Genomic DNA, 27,751 nt, shown 5'->3' on the forward strand with positions numbered 1-27,751 from the left:
AATCTAATTATTCAATATGAAACATTATCTATAATGCTTGGACACGGCAGCAAGTATGCTTCCTAAAATTTAATATGCAGTGTTGTAATTGTGTTGGTCCCAGGATATTAGAGAGACAAGGTGGATGAGGTAATATCTTTTATTGGACCAACTTCTGTTGGTGAGAGAGACAAGCTTGTCCTCACGAGCTCTGTGTAGCTCAAAAGCTTGACTCTCTCACCAACAGAAGTTATAATAAAAGATATCACCTCACCCACCTTGTCTCTCTAAAATTTAATATGACATCTGTTGAATAGAACAAATTGTTTGCACTTTTTTTGTGGCACTAAATGTATTTATGGATCCTGAAAGTTCTGCACACATGCACCATTACAATTTGAGGAGAAAAGAGGGGTTCTTAAATCAACAGGACCAGCTCTAGGCACCAGCAAAGCAAGCACGTGCTTGGGGTGGCACGATTCCAGGGGCGGCATTCTGCCACCCTTCCTCCCCCCCGGGGTAGTTGCGCTCTCGGAGCTTGGGACGGCAAATTTTTTGCTTGGGGCAGCAAAAAGACCTAGAGCTGGCCCTGTAAATCAACAAGTAGAATTAAGAGAGTTAAGCCATAACTATGATATTCCAGGCAATGAAAAAGAATCAAAGATTAATTTGTTTAGTTTCCAGGATTAAGAAATTTTAATAAGTGCCCCCTCAAATGGGTCAAAGCAGTTATATCTATTCTAAGGGTCATGGGCATTATAACTTAGGCCTTTTGTGCCTATTAACTGCATATGGTATATATGTGGTCAATTGTTTCAAGGTCCTCTTACTGAAGGCTATTTTGCTGCAATAATGCACGCACAATAGGGTAGATTTTTTATTCTATTAAACTATGAAGTATTTATATATTAGTTTAATGTACTTCTATAACATTTCTTGTTTGGAAAGGCTATTAAAGTGCTACCTACTATTTGATAAGCATTAGTATCAATGTTTCTTTAGAGGGATTTTGGTTCATATTGTACAAGTGCTTCTGAAGGTGGCCACTCATTATATTTGAGTGTTGCCATCTCTCCAATTTCCACAGAATTTATGGTTAGCATTTTTATTTTAAAATTAGAAGGCAAGAACTGGTAGTAGCCAAATTCCAAACACAGGACACAATTGTATACCCTTGTTCAAATGAGCAAGGAGCACAGGATTAGGCCCTTAACGATATCTTCTTAAAAAAACTAAGGGCCTGGTGTACACTATTTCTTCTCTTTTTACAATGCACCTCATCCATAGGCTATCAATAAAACATTTTATATAATAAATCTACACTGGCCCAAAGAAAACAGAATACTAGTTAATCCCAAAACCACAGTCTTGGAGTTTCAGTGATAATAAATTAAAAACCTTCCCCCTCAACACCTCCGTTTCCCTTCACAGCCTGGGTAATGAATGGAGAGACCTTGCAACTTGCCCTGAAAGGCAACAAATTTGGTCTCCATTGGCAGATGTTACTTTGAAAGTAAAGAGCGTGGGAGGGGGGCCCTCCACTGAGCACCTTGCCACAAGCTCCATGTTGTACAAATATAGCAAGTGTAAGACTGCTTCCCAGTTGCCATGGTATAACAGAAGGAGAGGCGTGGAAGGGAGAGTCCCTCCTATGTAAAAGATCCAAACAACAGAGGGATTTTAAAGATAACTGCAATTCAAGGTTTTAGCTTTAACTGCACAAAAATCTTTTGAAAGACTTACACGTTCAGGTCTGACTATGGAGATTAAACCAACAAAATGATGCATAGGCAAAAGCATATGAAGAGAATAAAGCAGCTAAATTTATAAATCTAGACGAGAAAAGGGTTTGTGGGGACATGATCTTATAATAACTTCAAGTTCACAAGTTAAATGAAGAAAGAGAATTATTTGGTCTCAGAAGATGGAAGACCAAGGAGCAATGGCCTGAAGCCAAGGAAGAGAAAATTTGGATTAAAGTAAAGAACGTTAAAGTGTATCTCCAATGTTAGACATCTGTCCAGAGCAGTGGACCTAATTCACAAATATTTCTGTCCAAAAAGCAGAAGTTTTCTTGTTAAATAAAATTGGAAGCTCCTGGTGCTGGGATTTATGCTAAACTGACCATGTATATTTGTGTCCAAAGGGGCGAGTAGCTTTCTGAGACAGTCTTTTCAAGAACTGGCCTATACAGTTTTTGCACTGACTTAACTAAATAGGTTTAGAAATGGATTTAAAAACTGTTGCAACTCTCCTAATTTGGACACTCTTGCATCAATTTAACAGGGTCATAAAGTTGGTTTAATGCAATAGTTCACACACAGTGCTACACACATTTAACTAATTTTTTTTTTTTAAACACCACCTTAGTTAAGCTGGTGCAACCTGTTATCTAAAAGCTCAAAGGATTCTTTGCCCCAGAAACAAACTTCCTTTCAAACACCTTCTAACAATTTACCCCTTTCTCTTCGGTGTGGATTCCATCTGAAAGGAGCAGAGTCTTCACAGAAGCACTTCAGAGACAAATTTCCATTCGTTATGACAGAGCAACATATCCATCCAGGTAGAAGCCAAACTTACAGGCAAGAAAACTAGTTTTCCCTTTCTGTTCCCATATTTAAACATTTTAAAAGACAAATCTAAATGTAAGGTGTTTTTGTGAATTCTTTAAAAGATTCAGCAAAGAGTTGTTTGTTTTAAATATTCCAAGAGAGCATTTGCTGTTCACAACACTAAGCTGGTACATGCAAATCAGAAAGTGAAAACAGTTGAAAAAGGTTGAAAAAGTAAATAGCTAGTATAAATCACAAACATAAATTATACAATTTTTTCAATAATATAAGGTATTTTTAGAAAAAATATTCCATGCCTCTTTCTAATAAGTGGTATTTTTAAAGTGACACTAAAAAGCTTTTACTACTGAGCAAACTGAAAATTAAGTAAAAAGTTACCCACAAAAGGGAATAGGATGGATGGATAACCTTTTTTCCTGCTTTTTAAAAAAAACAAAAACAAATCATCAGGAATGTCAAGCCTTGTTTTCCTGGTTTGCATGTTTATTGTAAGCTCTTATTCCTTAATAGAAGAGGGTACTGAATCTTTAGCAAACAAAACTTCTCTTCCATCTGTTTAAGTTACGTACATTTTAACTTAATTGAACAAAAATAAACTTTAAACAATTTTTTTTCTTAAAATACACTGAGTAAAATTTACTTTCCCTCCCAATAAGTTACGTTACCATTTCAACCATCAGACAGGAAAAAACAGGATAATTAAGACTAAACTATTGTTACTTAGTTGTAAGGTTTACTAACTTTTTGAATACTCTTTTCCAAGTCTTCTTCTAGACAAGATACCATAAAGGTCACAAACCCAAATTCTGGGTGGACTCCTCCTGAAGGTTGAAACAACAGACTGGACTTCTACATAGAGTGCTTCCGCCGACGTACACGGGCTGAAATTGTGGAAAAGCAGCATCACTTGCCCCATAACCTCAGCCGTGCAGAACACAATGCCATGCACAGCCTCAGAAACAACTCTGACATCATAATCAAAAAGGCTGACAAAGGAGGTGCTGTCATCATCATGAATAGGTCTGAATATGAACAAGAGGCTGCTAGGCAGCTCTCCAACACCACTTTCTACAAGCCATTACCCTCTGACCCCACTGAGGGTTACCAAAAGAAACTACAGCATTTGCTCAAGAAACTCCCTGAAAAAGCACAAGAACAAATCCGCACAGACACACCCCTGGAACCCCGACCAGGGGTATTCTATCTGCTACCCAAGATCCATAAACCTGGAAATCCTGGACACCCCATCATCTCAGGCATTGGCACCCTGACAGCAGGATTGTCTGGCTATGTAGACTCCCTCCACAGGCCCTACACTCCCAGCTATCTTCGAGACACCACTGACTTCCTGAGGAAACTACAATCCATCGGTGATCTTCCTGAAAACACCATCCTAGCCACTATGGATGTAGAAGCCCTCTACACCAACATTCCACACAAAGATGGACAACAAGTCGTCAGGAACAGTATCCCCGATAATGTCACGGCAAACCTGGTGGCTGAACTTTGTGACTTTGTCCTCACAGATAACTACTGCACATTTGGGGACAATATATACCTTCAAATCAGCGGCACTGCTATGGGTACCCGCATGGCCCCACAGTATGCAACATTTTTATGGCTGACTTAGAACAACGCTTCCTCAGCTCTCGTCCCCTAATGCCCCTACTCTACCTGCGCTACACTGATGACATCTTCATCATCTGGACCCATGGAAAAGGAGACCTTGAGGAATTCCACCATGATTTCAACAATTTTCATCCCACCATCAACCTCAGCCTGGACCAGTCCACACAAGAAATCCACTTCCTAGACACTACGGTGCTAATAAGCGATGGTCACATAAACACCACCCTATACCGGAAACCTACTGACCGCTATGCCTACCTACATGCCTCCAGCTTTCACCCTGACCACACCACACGATCCATTGTCTACAGCCAAGCTCTACAATACAACCGCATTTGCTCCAACCCCTCTGACACCTACAAGTTCTCTATCAAGCATTCTTACATCTACAATACCCACCTGCTGAAGTGAAGAAACAGACTGACAGAGCCAGAAGAGTACCCAGAAGTTACCTACCACAGGACAGGCCCAACAAAGAAAATAACAGAAAGCTACTAGCCATCACCTTCAGCCCCCAACTAAAACCTCTCCAACGCATCAACAAGGATCTACAACCTATCCTGAAGGACGACCCATCACTCTCACAGATCTTGGGAGACAGGCCAGTCCTGGCTTACAGACAGCCCCCCAACCTGAAGCAAATACTCACCAGCAACCACACAACAGAACCACTGACCCAGGAACCTATCCTTGCAACAAAGCCCGTTGCCAACTGTGTCCACATATCTATTCAGGGGACACCACTATAGGGCCTAATTACATCAGCCACACTATCAGAGGTTCGTTCACCTGCACATTTACTAATGTGATGTATGCCATCATGTGCCAGCAATGCCCCTCTGCCATGTACATTGACCAAACTGGACAGTCTCTACATAAAAGAATCAGTGGACACAAATCAGACGTCAAGAATTATAACATTCAAAAACCAGTTGGAAAACACTTCAATCTCTTTGGTCACTCGATTACAGACCTAAAAGTGGCAATTCTTAAAAAAAAACTTCAAAAAGAGACTCCAAGAAGAGACTGCTGAATTGGAATTAATTTGCAAACTGGATACAATTAACTTAGGCTTGAATGAAGACTGGGAGTGGATGGGTCATTACACAAAGTAAAACTATTTTCCCATGTTTATTCCCCCCCCCGCTGTTCCTCAGACGTTCTTGTCAACTGCTGGAAATGGCCCACCTTAATTATCACTACAAAAGGTCCCCCCCCTCCCCCGCCCCGCTCTCCTGCTGGTAATAGCTCACCTTACCTGATCGCTCTCATTACAGTGTGTATGATAACACCCATTGTTTCATGTTCTCTGTGTATATAAATCTCCCCACTGTATTTTCCACTGAATGCATCTGATGAAGTGAGCTGTAGCTCACGAAAGCTTATGCTCAAATAAATTTGTCAGTCTCTAAGATGCCACAAGTCCTTCTTTTCTTTTTGTGGATACAGACTAACACGGCTGCTACTCTGAAATCCAACTTTGTCTTCTTTTCCAGGTCCTTCCTAGTCAAACTGTGTGTGTTATAAAGTAAAACATTTTTAATTACTTACTTGACTTTCATTTTTAAAGTATAGTTTCCTTCATTCAGAGAAGCCATTTAATGGCTCATTTGCTGATATACTTACTGCTAGCAGACTTTAGAACTTTGCTTCAATGAGAAACCCCTGCTGACAACAATAAGCAGTAGTAACAGGCACAGCTTGTTATGTATGGTTACAGCTTAACTTGTGAAACTTACAATGTATCTGAACTTAAATCTGTGCCAATGCAACCTTAATTCATCCCCATGTATGTTGTGATACAGCCTTCAGTTACATGATTACATACGATTTCTCCATAAAACCCCCACTTCATTCAGTGCATAGAACTGATGGTGCTCACTGAATGGACAGCTATTCAATATTTCTTTCTATCCTCAGAGATTCATTGATTCTAAGGCCAGAAAGGACCACTGTAATCATCTAGTCTGACCTCCTGTGTAACACAGGCCATAGAACTCCTTCAAAATAATTTATTTGATATAGAGCATGTCTTTTAGAAAAAACATCATTTTGATTTTAAAATGGCCAGTGATGGAGAATCCACCTCACTATTAAAAAAATGTATACCTTATTTCCAGTCCCTTTTCTTTCATTGTATCCCCATGTTTTATTTACTGGACACCATTCAAATTCAGCACTCAGTTCAGATTTACTCATTTCCCCCAGACTATTTTTAGGAAACTTAAAGCACCTGAGAGCTTCACAAATATTAATGAATTTATCTTTATAAATTAACCTTTGTGAAATTAGGTGGTATTATCCTCATTTTACAGATGGAGAACTGAACCACAAGGTCATACCCAAAATTGTTACAAGTGTCCACTAATTTTGGGGGTCCAACTTAATATGCCTATGGCCTGATTTTTACTGAGTACTTAGGAAATTTTATAGCACTTTATGTTACACAGAACCACTCGAATCAACTTCAGTTGCAATTATGAGTGCTCAGTTACCCAAACTGGGACAATATCTGAGTTATTTCTCAGGAATATTTTGTATCACATGGTTTCCCTGTTCAGTTTAATATTATTTCCTGATTGAATGCACAGGTTTAAACCAAAGAAAGCTGTAAAGCAGGGGTGGGCAAACTACAGCCCGTGGGCCGGATCTGGCCCATAAGGGCTTTGGATCCGGCCCACAGGATTGCCACCCCCATGGCACCGCGGGCCTCACGCCGCTCCTGGAAGCGGCCGGCACCACGTCCCTGTGGCCCCTGGGGAAAGGGGGGCAAGGGCTCCGCACGCTGCCCTCGCCTGTGGGTACCTCCCACCGCAGCTCCCATTGGCCGGGAACAGGGAACCATGTGGTGCTGGCCTTCCGGTAGTGGCATGGGGCCAGGGCAGGCAGGCAGGGAACCTGCCCTGGCCCTGGTGCACACCTCTGCCACCCCGGAGCTGCTCCAGGTAAGCGGCGCCGGGACGGAGCCTGCACCCCAAACCCTTCCTGCACCCTACACCCCAACCCCCAGCCCTGAGCCCCCTCCCGCACTCCCCATCCCCTCCTGTACCCCAATCCCCTGCCCCGAGCCCCTTTCTGCACACTGAACCCACTCCCACACTCCAACCCCCTGCCCCAGCCCTACATTCATGGCCTTGCATGCAATTCCCCACCCAGATGTGGCTATAGGGCCGAAAAGTTTGCCCACCTCTGCTGTAAAGGGAGGTTATTAAGGAACCCATGAAGGGCAAAACAATGACAGATAAGGCAGTCTTTCAGGTACCTGCCTTAAAAAAAAACTAAAACAATGGCTGGGCCTCAGTTGAGGGAAGAAACTACCTTGCTGGAACCATACAGATAAAGATATTTTTCTCTTCCCAAAGCTAGGGCTGAGATCAAAAGACTCTCAAGGGTTAAAGAAAGTGCCCTGGCAGAGAGGGAGAAAGGAAGTATCAGCTCAGCGGGAAGCTGAAAGAGAGAGAGAGAGAGTCAGCATGCAGCAAGGCTGACATAGAGAGCCAGAGTCTGCAGTAAGCAAGCTGTAACGTGCAGTACTGGTTTACAATGGTGCCAGTGGCACCAGGCCCACACTTAAATGGGGCCCCCAGCCCGGCCTGCTCCACTCGCACTGCAACCTGAGCCGCTGGTTCCTCTCCACCTCCCCACTCACTCCTCTTGGCCAGCAGGCCCAGGGCTTCTCTATTCCCCCTGGGCCCGCCCACCGACTGCACCCGATTCCTTGCCCCTCCACCCCCCCCCCCCGCCCACTGCTTGCTCCTCTCAGTGGCCAGCCAGCCAAGGGCTCCTCTCTGCCCCCCCCATCACTGGCAGAGGAGAGGGGCCCTCAGCCACTACTGCTCCAGGCCAGTGATTGACTGTCCACTTCCACTTTCCCCGGGGTTGGAGCCCACCTCTCCCTGGTACTCTGCAGAAGCAGCGGGCTGGGGAAGTCGGTGGCTGCCCCCCCACAGCCCCTGGAAGGAAATGCCTCCTCTGCCACAAGCACCAGTGCCAGGCAGGCAGGGCTGGGTGGGGTCCCGGGGCTGCGCTATGCTCCTGAGCTTCAGCTGTCTTGCCCCATAGCACTGTACTGGGAGGGGAGATCCCTGCTCTGCGCTGGCTCAGCAGGGCTGGTGAGTGCGGCCAGGGGGCAGGGCTTGGGGAGTGGGTCTCTGTGGAGTCTGTTTTGGGGTGCTGGGCTGTGAGGGGTATGTTGGAGAGTGCTGGGTGAGGTCTGTGTGTGTTGGGGCACTAGGGTGTGGGGGTGCTGGACAGTTGTGATGGGGCTGCGGGCAGGCAGGCACTGGGTAGAGGTGGTGGTGTGCAGGGCACTGTGCATTTGGGGGGGAGGGGGGCAGGGGGGCTTATGAGTGGAGCACTGGGCAGTGCGGCATGGGCCTGCCCCCACGGGGAAGGGGCATGCTGGTACCACAGAGCCGGGGGGGCCAGTGTGCATCTGGCGACTGCTGGTTTGTAACCAGTGCCCTTGCACTGCACTGGGTGGAGCAGGGCCGCCCCTGCCATGCCATGCCCCACTGCCCCTGGCCAGACCCTCACTGCAGGGACCGGCCTCCCCATGCCATGCTCCATTGCCCCCATGAGGGCCCACAAAAGGTTAATCCAGCCCTGGTAACTTGGTGCCCACAGAACAAGGGACAACAAGGCTAAGTCATGTCTACCTAGGACTTGGGGGGGAGGGGAGGGGGGGAGAGATGCCAAGTGTAGGTAAGACAATAGGCGTTTATGTCTCTGATTTTTAAATCTACTTCTTTACATTCTGTGTATTGTTTGGGCAAATAATTCCTACTTTGTTTTGTACACGCTGCTTCTGTATCACTGCATAGACTCCTGAAAGGCAATTCTGGCAGGGTCCAAGCCCAATTGGATCTGCTAGGTAACAAAGCTGGCACCCAAGGAGGGGCCCAAAGATCCAGTCAGATAATGTTTAGATTGTGGCATCTCAGCCCAAAGAGATATGGAGGGATGGACCTACCACTTGCAAGAGGTGCACTCAGGAGGACTGGAAGAGGATCTAAAAGGGCAGCCTACCTAGGGACAGTGACAAACAAAACTTCTTCAAATCAGGCACCAGGTGTGTCAGAGTGGGGATCCAGAAAATGAACACACAATTAGCAAACACCTGTGAAAAGTTTAAGTTAAATTTAAGTTTGACGTTAAAGGGACTTGCTCAGATCACACAGGAACTCAAAGAAGGGGATAGAAGCTAGTTTTCCAAAGTGGCATCCAACGGTATTAACCACAAGACAGTCTCTCTCTTCCTGCAGTCCCTTGCCTTCCAATTCCTGCAATAAATGAGGAAGGGGCCCTACAGACCCCTTTCTCACTACACAACCCTAATTCATTCCACAAGCACTGCCAATCCTGTACACTGCACGAGGCAGGGGTCCTGTGTGGCGGTAGGAGGTGGGAAAAGAGCATTATATGCACTAGGAAGCAGAATTAATGTTGCGCAGGCAACCTGCATTCTGGCATTGCCTAGGTTTAAGTGCTTAACTTTGTACCCTTAAGATCTTTTCTATGTCGTTGCCTAAATTTTTAAAAAGCAAACTGTAAAACAGAAATTCCATCCTGTGAAACCACAGTGACCCTCCCACGGGGTATCTGTGGGGCTGGCACCTTTAGATCCACAGCACAAGTAGGAGGGGTCTGAACTAGTGGAGGCACAAGTGACAGTAGTAAGCTGTTAATCTCTATGTGGACCAGTCATGGGCAGGAAATAAAACATTTTGCGAGTGGGTTTCACAGATAATTGTTAGACAGCAAAGAGGTGTTGATTTTGGAATCCTGGATTCTATTGAAGTTTCTGGAGAGAAGTGTACTCTAGTGGATAGAGACCCTTCTGTCCCATTCCCTGCACCCACCCACCCCGGCTCCCCCGCAACACACAACATCCAGCTTGTCCCTTTTTATACCTCTTCCATCTCCCCAAATGTTTCAAGTTTGGCAAATTACAAGCAACTGATTACATGGCCTTGTAACAAAGTGTTAGCCAACTTTAATTATAGGTGTTGCTGCCAGCTCTGCCTATAATAAATTGCATTCCATCCCTCCTCATTTGTTTTTCTGCTTTCTATATTGTGCCTGATTCTGTGAGCCATTACTCATCTGAATAACTTCACTGAAGTCAGAGGAATTATCCGTGTACAGGCTCGAAAGACCTGGCCCCTAGACTGAGGGTATTTTCAGGATACGGAACTTGTCTATGGAGGTGTCTATAGAAACCTACCAAACTATTAGCATTATTTTTCACAGGTGCTGGGAAGTGGGAGGATTGTTCTTAAATATCTTAAATGTTCGTGTGTCAAGGTTCCTTCCCCACTCTGAACTCTAGGATACAGATGTGGGGACCTGCATGAAAACTTCCGAAGCTTACTTTTACCAGCTTAGGCTAAAACTTCCCCAAGGTACAAACTATTTTACCCTTTGCCCTTGGACTTCCACTGCCACCACCAAACGTTTATCTGGATTTATTTTATTAGGAAAGTGTTGTTTGGAAACGTCTTTCCCTCAAAAATCCTCCCAACCCTTGCACCCTACTTCCTGGGGAAGGTTTGGTAAAAATCCTCACCAATTTGCATAGGTGACCACAGACCCAAACCCTTGGATCTTAAGAACAATGAAAAAAGCATTCAGGTCTTACAAGAAGAATTTTAATAGAAGAAACAGTAAAAAAAGAAGTAACAATAAAAAGAATCACCTCTGTAAAATCAGGATGGTAAATACCTTACAGGGTAATCAGATTCAAAACATAGAGAATCCCTCTAGGCAAAACCTTAAGTTACAAAAAGATACACAGACAGAAATATCCATTCTATTCAGCACAGTCTAATTTCTCAGCCATTTAAAGAAACCATAATCTAACGCATACCTAGCTAGATTACTTACTAAGTTTTAAGACTCCATTCCTGTTCTGTCCCCAGCAAAAGCATCACACAGACAGACAGACAGAGAGATTTGTTTTCTCCCTCCCTCCAGCTTTGAAAGTATCTTGTCTCCTCACTGGCACCTGACCAAAATGACCAATGAGGTTATCCTAGCTTCTTAACCCCTTACAGGTGAGAGGATTTTTCCTCTGGCCAGGAGGGATTTTAAAGGGATTTACCCTTCCCTTTATATTTATGACATCGTGGTAATGGATTTTTCTGCATAATTTAAAAAGAAATAGGACATACCTGAGTGTTGAGATGTATGGTGCAGGCTATGAACAAATGATTTATTGGTTTTGTTGAGTGGCAATCAGTGAATTAGATTAACTGTTAAGCACTGTCAACGTGCTCAGTGCATCCATGACATGGAAGATGGCAGCCTCTGCCCCAAGAAGCTTATGTGCAGTATCACGTCTAACCCTATATATTGATCAGAATAGGACCTTATACTTAAAAAAGGAGGCCTAGACTATATTGCAACAACTGTTATTGGATCTTCACAGTCAAAATGAGACATTACTGGATGCTTTGAAAGTTTTAAATATTAAACAGCTTATGTAATGTTTGTCCATCAGCCTTTGGTTTTGAGGGAAGAAACTATTTTTATGTCCCATTAAAAAGGATTTGTCAAAATATCAGTTTTCAGCAATGTACAGATGAAGTTGTGCAACTTCTTAGTCTACTTGCAACAAGAAGTGTGGAAGATCCCACTCAGAAACTGCAATTTTAGACAATTTATTTTAAAGGGAGGCTGCCTTGATTAAAAATTCCAACAACAATTAATTATATGTTCAAGTACTTGACACTGATGATCTGTTTAATATTGCAGAAATTAAATTTCTGACAGAACCAAATAAGTTCAGAGCAGAGATTTTCATTTTGTCCTCAAACACCCTGGTTGTGCCTTTGTGATCTAGTTATGTTTACAAAAACATTGCTCTAGGTTACCACTAACAACATTAAATTAAACTCTCCCACGCCCTCAATTTATAATCTATATGTTACTGGCAAAACTAGGTTACTTATAATTCCTCTCCGTATACAGTCCTCACTTGAGCCAACTTTTGTAGTTAAGCCAACATCAAAATTGACCCCCAGAATCATTAAAGCAGTTAGCATAGATCAGTGCTACATCCCTTGATTCATGCAGTTTATGGCTCTAATACTACATTCAGAAGACACAGCAACCTCGCTACCTGTTCCCTGATTCCAGAGAGAAACAGGAGTGAAGGACGATTGGTGAAGTCAACATTTGGAAGACTCCAGCTACTGATAAATAACTCATTTTTTCCTTCCATGAAAGGATCTCAACCATGCCACTATACAGTACTGGTATAGTTTCTGCATTTAAAACAGTAATCACATCGAGTGAGCACACAAATACAGAATGCTATCAATTAGATAAGGAAATACTTAGCATCACAGTTAAATGCAAGGTGGAACAAATTCTTTAGCATAACCAGTCTGCTCCACCTTGCAATTAGCTGTGATGCTCGGAGTACCTTTCCCAGACCTGAAGAAGAACTCTGTCTCAAAAACTTCTCTCTCTCTTGCCCACAGAAGTTGGTGCAATAAAAAAAAAAATTACCTCACCCACCTTGTCTCTCTAATGTCCTGAGACCTACACAGCTACAACTACACTGCACATGCTCAGCAAAGGGAGCTTTAAACTCAGTACAGTTGTTCTGAAGTCAAGAATGTACAACTACATTCAAACATCTACCCTGGTGCAAGAGAACCAGATGACTGAAGAAAAAGCCCAGCTAGTAAGTTAGAAATTAGTATTTAGTTACACAATTAGCAATAAGGCAAAAATGCAATGAATGTTACCAGCATCTTTTGAACAGTCATCTATCCCCATATTCTTGCTTAGGTATAGCAGTGATCAAAATAAATCACTCTTGAATATTAATACCTTTGCCATAATGTTTAACCTCCATCCCCCCACAAATTAGTGTTTTACATAGGAGTTTTCATAACAATTGACCCTTTAATTTTCTAATTAGTGTGACCTTAAGATTTAAAGCATTAGGGAAAGAATTTCATATTTTACTACTAGACCAGGAACAATTTTGTAACAGATTGACTGTGCATGACAAGGAAGTCAGAGGGGACAACACGAACAGGAACTAAGTGACAAGTAAAAGTCTTAGGAAAACACTTTATGTTATAAGATTTTTAAAAAAAGATTAAGATTGGTGATCAGTTTATCAGTCACTTATTTTAACAGACTACATTTCAGGGACTAGGAGACCTATCAGCTTTCAATTACTCTCTTTAAAACAATTTTTTAAAAGGAGTATTGATTTAAAAAGAACACCATTGTATTATTTTGCATCTGTACATCAAATGATAATGAAAACCACTGAAGCTGTTTCTATATACCAAAACAGTAAGTCCATCTATGGAACAGCTGAAAGATGACACATTGGTGAGTCTCTAAGTGCCTCTCCATAATGGAAACTTCAAAGGAGCTCTACATCTGTCAGAGGAATACATCTGTGGAAGGAATACATTTTCCAAAAACCAAATAAAAATTCTCGTAACAAGTATTCTTTGTGAAATACACAAAAGCTACTGCTTTATATATATTCAAAAACGTGCACTGGGAAAGAATTGTATGCACAATGGATTATTTTAAAAAAAAGGGACACTTGGGTGATGTAAGCCTTATAAAGCAATTTCAAAAAAATCCAAAAAAGGGACAAAATACAGAAAGTTACCTGAATTGAAGGTGCTGATTCTTGCCGACTGACAGCTCCCTCTAAAGATGCCAACGCAACACCGTCAGTCTGATGGGTCACTGGGCTGCCAATACTAAGAGATGGATCTGTCCTATGTGACTGCCATGTCTCTTTTCTATAATGAGATTCAGCAGCTTGTTCATCTCCAAAAGCAGCCCAACAACAGCTTTCTTTCTGTTCATCTTCAAAAGCATTCCATTCTGCAGCTTCGTTACAACCAGCTGAACTAAAGTCTGCAAAGTCGTCAGAGTCCTGAATAGCACTGCACTCATCTTGAGGTTTTGGCACTGAATCAAACTCTCCAAATTCACTATTCTCTCCATTTTCCAACTCAGCAAGAGGTGGGACTTCCAAGTCAGAAAGCATATTGGTAGCTCTATATTCTAATGTCTGATTTAGTTCAGAGTGACCTAACCTTTGTTTGTCAACAGTTAACACAATACTTATATCCCTAAAATCACCAAATTCAGCACTTGGCTCACTGAAGTGTGCAGATTGTTCAGAAGATTCTTCTAAACTTAAATCATTCACTGACTCTTGAGTATCGCTAATAAAAGCAGGAGATGCACCACTGACTGTGCAAAAATCATTTTCATTTGTATCACTACAAGACAGAAATTCAATGCTACTTTCACCATTCTTTACATCTTCAGAATCACCCAAATCAGTTTCTTCTGCAGGATCAGTGGTGGGGTTTTGAATTTTAGTGAAGTTGATACTTTCTGTTTCTGAAGAATCATTAGCCCTAGAAAAATCAAGTTCTTTGCTGTTCCCAATGTCACAATATTTTCGCCTTCCAGTGTTTTCTGCATTTTCAGTAGTGCCTATTGAAATTTCCGTTGTTTGAGGTGTGCTACAAATGATGAAGTCATTACGTTCCAGTGCTGTAGGGTCTTGCTCACAATTACTACCGACTTCATCATCTACTAAACTGGTTTCTGAAATGCAAGCCTGCTCATCTTCAGTGTAAGTCTCTCCTTCATATTCATAGTTTCTATCTGAAGACACTTCCTTTGTAATACTTTGTTGAGCCACTCTATTTATTATATGGTTTTCCTGTACATTCAGTGCTTCTCTTTCATTAAAAACTTTGCATATTTTATGTCCTGGTTCTTCTAAATGGATTGTTTCATTGTTTGAGAATGCAGCAAAATCTGCAAAATCCTCAGCTGGGCTAGGCAAAGAGTCTAAACTTAACTCAGTGCTATGAGTGCTAGTAGTTTTTAGTCCCTTTGAGTCACTGACGCTGTCCAGATCTTCTATTCCCTGAGGATTTACAGAATCCAGTGCTGCAAAACCATTTGTTAGAATCTCTAGACATGGGAGTTTCTCACCATTACAAGTGTCTATTTGCTGGTCCTGGCCTGTAACTTTCATATCAGTTCTAATGCTTTCAGAGGAGAAGCCCTCTGCTTTCCCAATGTTCTCTTTTTGTTCCCCTATTCTCTTTACATCTTCCAGATTTACATCAAAGGAAGTACCTGAAGTTCTAGATTTACATTTTTCTTTGCTGGTATTAGTTGATATATCAGAGAGTTCTTTAGCGGGTTTAGGAAGTTCTGCAGTGCAGTCTTTAACTTTACCATTTTTAACAGAGTTAAAAGTTGCACGGCTATCTCCATTGTCAGAGTAATCATGAATTGGCATAAAATGGTTTGTAGGTATAAATTCCTCCTTTGAATTACTGTAGTCTGGTGCATCAAAATCAGCAAAACCTACGCCAGAAGTGCCAACACCAGAGAATCCACCAAATTCCCCAAATTCATCATCATCATCATCAGCGCCATTGTCAAGTGGTGGAGGGGAAGAAGAGTACATCCGAATTATGTCTGGTTCCATTGTTTAATTCCTTTTAGAAGAAGGTTAATTTATATCTACAGAGGAAAAACAGACATCATTACTTTTCTGACATATAAAAAACTGCAATTTATTATGCAGTTTTACAGTTATACTGTAAAAAAGTGAGATTGTTAGTGTGTAATATTTTGTTTCACATTTCATTTAAAGAAAAAATGATATAAGCAGTGCATGGGCAACATTAGAAAAGGGAAACAGTTGTATTCTGTCATCAGATAAAGTATTCACAAAATGTGCTAGAGATTGCATCACATTTATCTCAGTGCTCTAGACAGGAAGTGTCTGATGTAGCTTTAACAAACCAATTATTGAGAGGAATGGCCAAAATGTAGACCTTTGATGACCGAGTAGGACTTTATAAAGGGGGCCAAAAAAAAATACCATCAGTGAAACTTTCTCGTTCTTTTGTTTTTTTAATATACCGTCACAAAAACTGCCACACAGTTAAGACTTCTTGTTAACTGCTGGAGGATTACATCAAGATTCCACACCAAAAAGAATCCCGAAGACATGAAACACATTTGTTTTGACAAGCTAAGGAACTCTCCACAGAGGTGGTCAAAATGGGCTTCAGTGGTTCTTAACTTCTCTTGGCCTGTGACTCAAAAGATGTCCAAAAATACACTTGACGTATCACACCCCACAATCTTGTGTGTGTGTAGAGGACTATGGGAAAATATTAAGCCATTTTAAGGGTTGTGCGTCAAAAAAATGGGGAATTCTCCCCTCCTGCATGGCACTCACCTCACAAAGATAGCTCCACAGGATCCTAGCTTTGGACTGGTAGGGGAAAGGGAGAGAGGAGCTGACTGGATAGTGAGTAGGAGCCTGGAGTTCCTTCTCCTCAAATCCAGACTTCTGTTGGATTCTACAGCCCATAGGATTTTATAGTTCTCAGCCAGAGTGCACCACTTACTAAGCAACTAGTCCAACTCATTTTCAGGTCACTATCCATTAGTTGAGAACTGCTGCTGTAAGTACCATCAAAGCCTAATGCAAAAGTAACCTTTTCATCAAAGTTTATCCACAAAAACAGAAGCTAGGATTATCTTTAAAATATTCAACTGAAAGCCACTAAACTGCAGAAAGGAGAGGAGTCCAATTTTTTAGAAGTCTTATACTCCACATATTAGTGTTTTCAGTGCCTAGGAACTATGGTGATTGGGTGCTTTATAAATACCTTAGAAATAAAGTTTATCATTTAAACTTAAACTGTAAACTACTTTAGTAACGGTTATTTTGAAAGAAAATCTCAATCTTTCCCTTTAAATGGTTTTTTAAAATTTCAATATTGCATCAGCTGCAAGTTCCCACTGAGTTTATTTATATTTACACATGGTGAGCTGTATATGCCATTTAATTTGGTGGGAGACAGGGCTCTTCCTTTAGAATGCAAGTTTCAAAGCAGTCTTTACACTTTACAAAATAGGAGTACTCATGAATGTGTAACATTTACTGTTCACAAATCATGACCATCATTCAACGTAGGTATTGGAGCTGTACATACACCATAATATTTATTTCCTGTACAAAAATGGCTATATTGAAATGTGCCAGACCAAAAAGGACTTTTGGACCAATAGGTGTTAAATGGATTTCCTGGGGGAAATGGGTAATGCCATAACTTTGGTTATGCAAAAAACAAAGAAACAAAACAGCTTTCTGAAGCTACAACATGAGGAGAGGGTGATCAACTGGTGATTACACGTTTCGGGAGACTGGAGACCTGGCTTGGTTCTGGTTCCCAATCTTAAGAATGATGTGAACTTGGTAACCACAGGAAAAACCCAGTTGTGGGGTCTGAAGGACTGAGGCCTATTAGAACCCTATGTTGGAGCTGGGGGTGACCTCTCATGAGCTGTTGAGCATGCGTGTAGGTTATTTTATTTTTTATATGCTTTCTCTATAATGTTTTACCTCAAGAATAAATGTGCGTGGCAACTTGTAACTGCCAGCAATATACTGGCCATAGCCCTCGGAGAGAAAGCAAAGCACAGGCATTGGCCTCTTAGGGAGAGTGGTTTGCTGGAGATATCGGAGTATAGGTCAGGGAGCAGTGCAGCCTTAAAACCCTCAATTAAAAGGGAGTGAGATGCAGGCCTCCACGCACTAGAGGTGATGGCTGGGAGTCAGAAATCTTTAAGTAGGTCCCCTCGAGGGGAAAATACAGGTGCAATTACCCTAAAAATGTGACACAACATTGCAAACCTCAGTAGTAATTTTCTATCACATTATTGCAGGGTTTAACATTTGTTACAAAAGTTACTGGAGCAACAGCAAACTAAACCCAATGCTTCCCATGAGTACTGTATAGTCTCCTTCCCACTCTAGTCCAAGCGATCCACAGACAGATCTGTAATGCCATGCTTTCTTGAAAAACCACCTAAAATGACTACCAAAATGACATAACTGCAAAGAACATTTACAACATCAGTTTCAAGGGTCCAAGGATTTACTGAAGTAAAAATACTCTTAAAATATTTACGTTAAGCTTTAAAAGGAATACCCCCAACAGTTCTGCAAAACATTTTTTTTAAATTAGGTATTGTAATGTAGATTGGCATAAACTGTGCTGACATTCTCGCTTTCAGTTATCTTGAAACTGAAGTTCCCTAGCCCCAGGAGATCCAAGTAATCTTTAGGCTTTCAGTACAGTAAACAACTGTTTTTAAAAAGCTAGTTTACTACTTATTTCTCCACTTCTTTGAAGCCATTCTGGGTAATCAGAGTGTAGTAAAATTATTTCTAAAAAGGCATAATCATCAGGTCAAGAAAGCATATTATGAAAGTCATTGAAACAAGTTTTATGGAACAGTCCAATGGCATTCCAGCAGAGTTTTATCACTGCATGCTTTCTGCTCACTGAATTTTCAGTTAGCAGCTAAATCCCTTGACAGTACAATATAGTAAAGTCAGTCCATCAAGCTAGAACATCTGTAACTGGAAAGAGTTAGATATGTAAGTACCACTGTACCACCTTTCATATATTTTTATCCCAACTAGCAAAACAGGAATAAAACTGCTAGAGCATAGAAGATAGTTGAAGTGCTGATGTTTATGATATTTTGTAGGAAAATCCACAATATGGATTTGATTTATCTGGTCCCAATATGGGGTGGCTCTTTCTTAAAAGGAAGAAACTCACATCTTCTCACTCAGCAGGATATTTTTCAGTCTATTGGTGCTGGGGGGGAAAAACACCATTATTATACAGAAATTGGTGGCGGGTTTTTTTTTGTTTTTTAAGAAAGTCAGTATGCTGTGGAAAACAAAGTTAGATTTTTCAAACTTTCCTCTCTAAATAGGTAGAAACTGGAAGTCAGAGTCTGCAGAAACAGCACGCTCAGCGTAGGGGATGGATAGGAGAGGGTTAGCTTCTCTCATCAATATGACCTCCTCTGATTAGTTAAAGAATCATTGAATGTACTGTCCAAAGGGAAACCTATAGGATGCATTCCCCTAATACCCTCAGAGACAAAGCACTTGTCTCCATTACAAAATTAAGTTGACACTATTTAGGTCAACCTACAGCCACCGCAATAATTCAATCAGCTGTTGGTGTCCACACTACTCTCCTTCTGCCGGTGGTGCGCATCCTCACCAGGAGCACTTGTGGGGCACTGACAGTTGCGCAGCGCTCACAGCTTGAGCCCCTCACCCACCTCAGGGTGACAGCCTGAGCTGTGAGCCTGGAGCCAGCTCAATTTCACAGCATGGAGCTTATCAGCAGGCTTCTCAATTTCAGGACTGTCCCTGCTCCCAGCAACCTGCTGCTCACAGCTGGAGCCATGAAACTGACAATTTCACTGCTGGTAGTTATGTTCCTGTAGCAGGCCACTTACTTCAGCTACTTACAAAGGTTTGGCCTACGCTACAGTTGGGTCAACCTAAGGTAACTTACACCGACCTAATTATGTCAGTGTCTACACTAGAATGCTGCTTCTGCCAAAGTAAGTGGTCTACTACATCAACATAAGCACTGTCTCTCTCATGGAGGTGGAGTTAATGTCGGTGGAGTTAGGGAGATGCATTGTCCCTGTAGACACTGTTACTTATACTGGCTGTCATTCTTATCAGTTTCACAGCTGTCACTGCCTGACCTCTGCAGCCCCTCACTCAGCTGGAGCTGTGAAATTGACAAGAATGTTAACTTCCACTGCTGGTAGGCTTCCTGATGTGAAATTGAACCCCAGGTGGGGTTCACAGCTCAGGCTGTCACACCGGGGTGGATGGAGGGCTCCAGCTGTGAGCCCCACACAGCTGTCAGTGTCCCACACCCAGCTGTCAGTATCCCACAATGTCCCACTTCAGTCGGTGCAAGTGCTCCTGGTGAGGACATGCACCACGGGCAGAAGGAGGGTAGTGTGGACATCAACAGCTGATTGAATTACTGCAGTGGCTGCAGGTCAACCTAAATCTGTAGTGTAGACAAGCCTTTTGTTTTAAGTAAGGTTTTAAATACACAGGAGAACAATTGCTGAAGGCATGTCTACACTACAAACTTAAATCCTATATAGGTTGACTTTTAGCCACCACAATAATTACAGGTTCGTGTCTACACTGCCCTCTTTCTGTCACCAGGAGCACTTCCACTGACTTAAGAGGGACAGTGTGGGAGCCTGAGAGCCAGGGCTGGCAGTTCTACATGCAGCTCTGTGCCGGAAGCCTGGCGGCTGTCTGGATTCTTGGCTCCCCAGCTCCCCTGGGAGTTTGGAGTGCGCTCCCAGCTCAGAGCAGGGAGCCCACTGTGCACAACTTGGCTCACACGGAGCCCCCCACCCACCTTGGGGTGACAGACCACTTTCTTTTCAATTTCGCGGCTCCGGCATGGATGAATGACAAAAATGACAGCCAACAGACCATGTAAATAACATGCAGTGTCTACACAGATACTGTGTTGCCCTAACTACACCGACACAAGCCTACGCCTCTTGTGGAGGTGGACTTATTATGTTGATGTAGTAGGGCACTTACATCGGTGGGAGGAAGGCTGTAGTGTGTACACTGACATAAGTAGGTTGACATAAGCTGCCTTACGTTGACCTAACTCTGTAATGTAGATCAAGCCTGAGTGATCCGAGGGCTGCCATCCCTCTCTTGGCCCAATTAACCACTGGACTCAAACTGGAAGGAAAGGCGCAAAAATATTTCTATTAAATATTCAGTTTTTAGTAAAGACAAGTTTCTAAAAAGCCATAAAAGAACATTTGATGTCATATGTTTCACACTTTTCTTTAAAAACAGAATAACTGATATTCATTAAGTTCTTGTCCCTTTTAAAGTCAATGTAATGTAAATAATACAATTACGAGTATTTTAAAATATGGCATTTTCTGCACACTGTTTTTAAGAATAGCTATCTGGCTTCATAACCCTTCTCCCCAATAAATTAAAGCCTTAAGTGTAATTTCAGACCTGAATTTTGTTCTACCTTAAGATTATTCGAACTCAAGGGAGACTTAAAAGATTAAGAATTCAAACAGTGAAGATAGTCTTCCAGTCATTTAGATGAAAACGGATTGAAAAATACTGATTTAGATAATATCTACCACTAACAAACAGCCACTAGCTTTTTATACCATAAAAACAAACAGTTTTTCACCTCTGGTTGTGAATCTGTAGTAGCAGCTAAAATGATCTTAAAAAGGTAGAGAAAGTTTAATCTGTTTTTAAAAAACAAATAACTCTGTAGCCTTAAGTTTACTTTTTGGCTTCTGACCTCTTGTTTTCCCTGTTTTTGCTAGATTTGATATTCCTGATTTTTCTGCAAGTAAAAAAAAAAAAAAATCCAAGCAGACAATTCTTTAAACATTTCTTTAAAAGGAAAAACAAAATACATGTTTCTCAATCAGAAAGAAGTAATAAAAGGACACACAAACTCCTAACTTATTTCTTTACATTTCACCTTTAACAGAACATAACCTCCAGAGCAATGCTACCTTCTGTAATGTTGTCGGTGACCAAATCACTGTGTCTTTGAACAAAGCATTAGAAATGTTCAGCTCTAACTGAAAAGGGAAGTGGGGCAGAAGAAATGGGGGGGGGAGGGGGGAAGAGAATGGAACAAAATTTGAAAACATTTTAAAAATTTAATAAAATACATTAGAATAGATATTGATAGCCCTAACAAACATGTGGTGTATTGTGAAGCGTAGGTAGCTATGTTAGTTCAGTAATAAAACAAAAGTCTGGTTTGCTCTTCTCATTCAAGAGGCCATCAAGTTTTTAAAGAGCTGTAAAAGGTAGTACTTTTTAGGTCCCAGGAAAACAGTACCTTATACAATTCAGTGGTCCATCTGATTGGCAGAGAAGCAGCAAAGGGCTGAGAAGTGGGTTCCATCTGCATCATCAGGGGTACATGGATATGAACAAAGGGAGGGAAAATAAATGACTGGGGGAGAAAGGTAATTAGAGAAATATTGTAGTTTATACAAGATATGGGCCAATGTCTTGCTAACATTTTTCCTGCAAACTTTTTTAAATGTCACCAAATTGACTAAGAAGTTCAGATTTCACTAAACATTGACTGTACAGTTCCATTGTGTTGCTGTGTACTAATTACTAAACAGTTGATTTTATTATACTTATTATATATATTTATTATACACGATCTGAGTTCAAGACAGCTACATTTTCAGTAGCAAAAGAAGGTGAAAACACTTGTACTGCTATTTCAAATTTTCTATGTTAATTGAAAGATGCACCAAAATTAATCCTCAAAAAATTAGTCAGAAGCCTTGCTTAAACTTGAAAGCTTTTTGTTTAGAAAACATTCAGCCTGTATCTATTTTGCACTATCACCACATGTGGAGAATTTGCTTTTTTAAATTCAGGGATTTGCATGAAATCAGATTCATTGTTCCTGCTGCTTATACATCACATGAATTCAACCCTTTCAAAAACCACATTTATCTCCACAGCTAATAAAACTGATGTCAAACACTAAGGATTAGGATTTCAGGTGAGAAATGAACAGCAAACACCAATGAATTTAAAAGAAACGTAATTCTTATTTCTAGACAATGTCCCTACCAAAGATGATTTTGTGTGTATATATAGCGTTTATCTCAAAGCTTTTTAAAAACGAGACAGGGATCACTTAATCCACCACTAGAATGGAATAAAACAGATCAACTGTTTAGTAATTAGTACACAGCAACACAATGGAACTGTTTAAAGCCTAGATCCTGCAACAGGACCTGCAAATGATTTTAAATGGTCAAGACTTGTGAAATGTCAAGTTACAGCGCCTCCCAGCAATCATAACTTTGCCAGTTGGCATCTCGCCTTAGCATTTGTATATTTAACTTTATAATCTAGCCCCATGTAAAATAATTGTCTTTTTAAAAATAAACTGCATATTCAACTACATACATGTATATCATATGACTTATTTGGAAGCTCTGATGTGTTAAAATCACACATATGTGTTTCAATTGTAACAAATACAGAAGAGCTAGGATTACCATACGTCTGGTTTTTCCTGGATATTGTCTCTTTATTGAGCTTCTGTTTGGGTGGATTTTTCAAACAGGCAATGTCTGAGATTTTTTCAGAGCGGACTCTGGAGCTCAGAAAGAGCCCTGACTGGTCCACTTTCTGATTGGTCCATTCTCTGCAGCCACAGCTGCCGGATCCTGCCTACCCAGGCCCCAGCTCCCAGCCCTTGGGAGGGTCTTGCAGGGAGGCACTGAGGGATGGCTGTCACTGCATCTTGGGCTTATGCCAGCCACCCTGCAACAGTGACAGGGAGTGAAACTACCCCCCACCTTCCAGTAAGTACCCTTGATGCAGGTACCTCCTCTACTTCTCCCCCACCCTCCCCCCCACAGTATCCTCTTTTTGGGAATGTGAAATATGGTAACCCTAAGAAGAGCTCCATGTATGTATGGAGCTCTTCTTAGGGTTACCATATTTCACATTCCCAAAAAGGGGATACTGTGGGGGGGAGGGAGGGGGAGAAGAGAACAGTTGGGGGAGCTGGCGGAGGTACCTGCATATATACACACACACACACACACTATATATACTAATTCACAGGGGCATAGGAAAGGTGCATCACAGTACATAAAAGGATAAAATCAGTTTTTTCAAGAATTTGAAGACAAAGTATATTAAGTTAAAAATTCAGTGGAAAAAAATCATGCCATTTTTTCCTAAGATTGGCTAACTCAAATGGCAAAAATTGAATTTGATTACACTTTTCAGTTTAAGAGATGGCAATTCTATCAACTCTCACTATGAAATGGAAACAAGCATTAGAATTTTCAGCTCACAGGCTAAATTTCTTTTTTAAAAATTCAGAATCTTTAAAAAAAAAAAAAAAAAAAAAGGGAGGAGGATTTACTGTGAGAGCTTCCCCCTCCCAAGACAAACTATTGAAGTGAATCCACTGTCATGCACTCAGACATTAACATTCTGTAAAATCTGTGGCTTTTCAGCATGACAGCTTTCTTCATTAATTCCGTTAGTTGTTAATCCCTGCTTTTGTCTGACATCTCAAATGGAGTCTAAGAGCTAGAATTGTGGGTTTATCTTTTGTGACAGAGAATTCTTTTCTCAGTTTAAACATCTTCTGAGTCACACTCTAGGCCAGTGGCTCTCAACCTTTCCAGACTACTGCACCCCTTTCAGGGGTCTGATCTGTGTTGGGTACTCTCAAGTTTCACCTCACTTAAAAGCTAATTGCTTACAAAAATCAGACATACAAATACAAAAGTACCACAGCACACTTTTTAAAAAAGAAAGCAAGCATTTTTACCATATAATTATAAAATAAGTCAACTGGAACAAATATTGTACTTACATTTCAAAGTTTAATATATAAAGCAGTATAAACAAATCATTGTCTGTATGCAATTTTAGCTTGTACTGACTTCTCTAGTGCTTTTTATGTAGCCTGTTGTAAAACTAGGCAAATATCTAGATGAGTTGATGTCCTGCCTGGAAGACCTCTGTGTGTACCCCCAGGGGTACGCATACCTCTGGTTGAGAACCACTGCCTATACAATCTGGCAAAACAGGTTTTCCTTCTTTCTGTGGGGTTTGTGCCCATCCAATTAGAGCCATTTAGACACACACACACACACACACACGCCTTGGTTAACTCCTTCAGAGAAATATATAAAATTATCCCACCCTACCCTTTAGAGAAGATGGCTCTGAAATAGAAGTTTAGAAGAGCTTATTCCAAGATCCAATCATTTGAAAATTCTGGAAACATGAATTTATGAACAGAGCTTTATCTGCAATTGGTTTAAAATAAGGATGGTTTGTTTGTTTTTTTTTTTTGGAGAAAGTGCCACTGTGTGTGAGAGGATGTCAGGAAGGCATTTATTTCCATGGTTTGAAGTTTGTACTAACCTGGCAGTAGAGCTAATTTTTTTTTTTTTAAATGTGAGGTAAAGGAATGTGTCCTTGACTGTTCACCTCTAAACGGTTTGTTTGGACACTTTCACAAACTCACTTTTAGAATGATACTTAGATATATCAGAGGGATCAGTTTCTTCTCAATACAAAATGCACCTTCAACAATAGTTATCCTCCTTCTGAGCAGCTCCAATTCTCTTTTTGTACTCAAAGGCAGAAAAATTGGAAGATCATGCCCAATATTGCTACCGTAAGTAAACTGGATTGAACAGTCACACTCCTATCCTCCCCTATAGAGTGTGAATTTTAACTTCCAATGCCTGTTCAGACACATACTGAAAAAAAAACATTAACTATCATTCATGACCTTTCCATATCTGTATGGTTATAAAAAGCAGTGGTTATATTATATAGGGGGCAAGGATAGCTCAGTGGTTTGAGCATTGGCCTGCTAAACCCACAGTTGTGAGTTCAATCCTTGAGGGGGCCATTTAGGGATCTGGGGCAAAAACTGGGGATTGGTCCTGCTTTGAGCAGGGGTTTGGACTAGATGACCTCCTGAGGTCCCTTCCAACCCTGATAATATTCTATGATCACAAGCGTCATGCATACACTTTTGTTCTAAGTCTTATCTCAGTCTCCAACACAAAGAGGCAACTGACTTCCCTATGTACACACTATAGCTTGTGTTGGTATAAGTTATGTGTGAACAAGGCAGCCCCATGAGTGACGTAAATTACATTGACCTAAGCATCAGTGTAGACAGAGCTTTTCCCACTGACATAGCTAAGGCTGCTAGCAGGGGCTGGAGGAACTAAGTCGACAGGAGAGCTCTCTCCCATCTGCTTACAGCATTTGCACTAAGAGCGCTACAGTGGCACAGCTGCATCGGTACAGCCACGCCGCTGTATGCTCTGTAGTGTAGCCATAGCCTTAGAGGACCAGACTGTGTGTACTATGATGAGGAGTCCTAGTTCTCTCTTCTCAACAACTTGAGATCCCACAATGGCTTCTGTTGTGTTAAAAGAAGACTGTATTTCCATTTGAATTACATAAAGCTTATTTTGATCCACAGAGGTCAGTGTTGAGTGATGAAAGTCACATAGCTTCTCCCAGAGCTGAACACACCTCTAAGTTTTATAAATAAAATTGGTTTGGGCCATATTCAGTATAGTCTATAATGTTTTGCTTCATTTATCTTTCTCTATATATGTTATACAGATACATGTTCTCCACTATTGCTGCATAAAGTGCAAGAATATATGTTTGGAGAACCTGTACAAAGAGCTCATTTTCCATGAGGACCATTAAAACCTGCAAACGTATCTCTTAGGCAGGTCCATTACAGTCTTTCACCTACCATTCAAAAGAATTTTTATGCCAAGCTTACTTTCTTGTTACATGACTTGTTGCAAACTGGTTTCAAGTTTTCAACTTGTAACTTTATATTTCCATGACTATCAATTATAAGGGCATTGGAACTACTGACAAACTTACTGCTATTGAAAGGATCCACTGACAACACTATGCAAATGAACATTTGTATTTTATTTTAAAGGCAAACTAGAGCAATAATTCTGAATATTTAATTTTGATCAAGGTGAGTTATGTTATACCAGCTCTTAGTTTCATCAGTTTCTAAATAAAAATTACGAAAGTATATACATCTCAAGAAATTTAATCTGAAATAAAAATATTCAATGGAAGAGTGAAAACTGGAAAGCAATAATGCTGAAAGAGGCCAGAGAGTGACAGATGACAGGTTTGAGTGGTCCAGTGGACTAAGGGCTTGTCTTCACTACCGGGGTAAAGTCAACCTAAATTACGCTACTCCAGCTACGTGAATAATGTAGCTGGAGTCGACGTAGCTTAGGTCAACTAACCCTGGTGTCTTCACTGCACTGAGTCGACAGCAGATGCTCTCCAGTCGACTTCCCTTACTCTTCTCAGAGAGCTGGAGTACAAGGGTCAACCGGAGAGCGCTCTGCCATCAATTTAGCGGGTCTTCACTAGACCCACTAAATCGATCCCTACTACATTGATTGCAGCAGCGTCGATCTTCCAATCTTCCGTGGTGGGGACCAGCCCTAATCATGGATTTGGGAAGTCCCATTTCCAAATTCAGTTCTACCAGCGACTCTGTCTCTCGGGGAGTAGAATATTCACACCCGAGTGACACAAATTTTGTGGACAGAGTGTAGTGTAGACATAACCTCAGATAAATCACAAACTCTAAGAGCTGAATTCAGAGGTGGTTTTTAAGATGGTATAAGTCAGACATCCTTAGATACCTCCAACAACTCTAGAAGCACTTAACACTGTGAGAGCATAAAGGGAGTGGGAGTTTATCTAATTTACATGTTCTACCAACTACTTGGAAACGAAGAAAGTGTAAATTAAAGTAGACCACCCCCGGCTTTAAATTTACACATTCATATACTGTTCCCTTAGTTACTTCTTGTTCCTTGGTTTGAGAGTTACCCCAATTTAGGCTCCTTTATATTTAAACCGTGGGCCAAATTCATAGGCAATGTGTAGGAGGCAAGTGGGCGTAGTATACACATTGGGCAGGCTGGAAAACAAAGTTACATCAGCTTCAATTTCCACAGACCTACTTCTAAGGGCATGTCTATACTAGAAACTAAGTTGACCTATGTTAGGTCAACTTTAAGTA

The 27,751-nt window shown here is 41.2% G+C and overlaps 1 protein-coding gene across 6 annotated transcripts in view; it reads right to left on the reverse strand.

Annotated features, from left to right (window-relative positions):
• Positions 1-27,751, reverse strand: part of AFTPH (aftiphilin) — a 60,384-nt gene that overhangs the window by 24,181 nt on the left and 8,452 nt on the right. For 3 of the 6 annotated variants that reach the window (XR_007355595.2, XM_048842676.2, XM_048842674.2), the window contains exons 2-3: positions 21,983-22,048; positions 13,831-15,725 (exon numbers count right to left, since the gene is read on the reverse strand). The exons of 1 other annotated variant lie outside the window; for it this stretch is intronic. Coding sequence is in view for 4 of the 5 variants with exons in the window: in XM_048842676.2 (XP_048698633.2) it covers positions 13,831-15,690 (1,860 nt within the window). In the remaining variant the exon portion in view is untranslated. Of the gene's footprint in view, positions 1-13,830; positions 15,726-21,982; positions 22,066-27,751 lie in introns of those variants that run through there. 2 more of the 6 variants (XM_075127214.1, XM_048842675.2) reach the window with 2 other exon arrangements.

This window comes from Caretta caretta, chromosome 3, assembly GCF_965140235.1.
Source record: "Caretta caretta isolate rCarCar2 chromosome 3, rCarCar1.hap1, whole genome shotgun sequence".
Taxonomy (NCBI): domain Eukaryota; kingdom Metazoa; phylum Chordata; order Testudines; family Cheloniidae; genus Caretta; species Caretta caretta.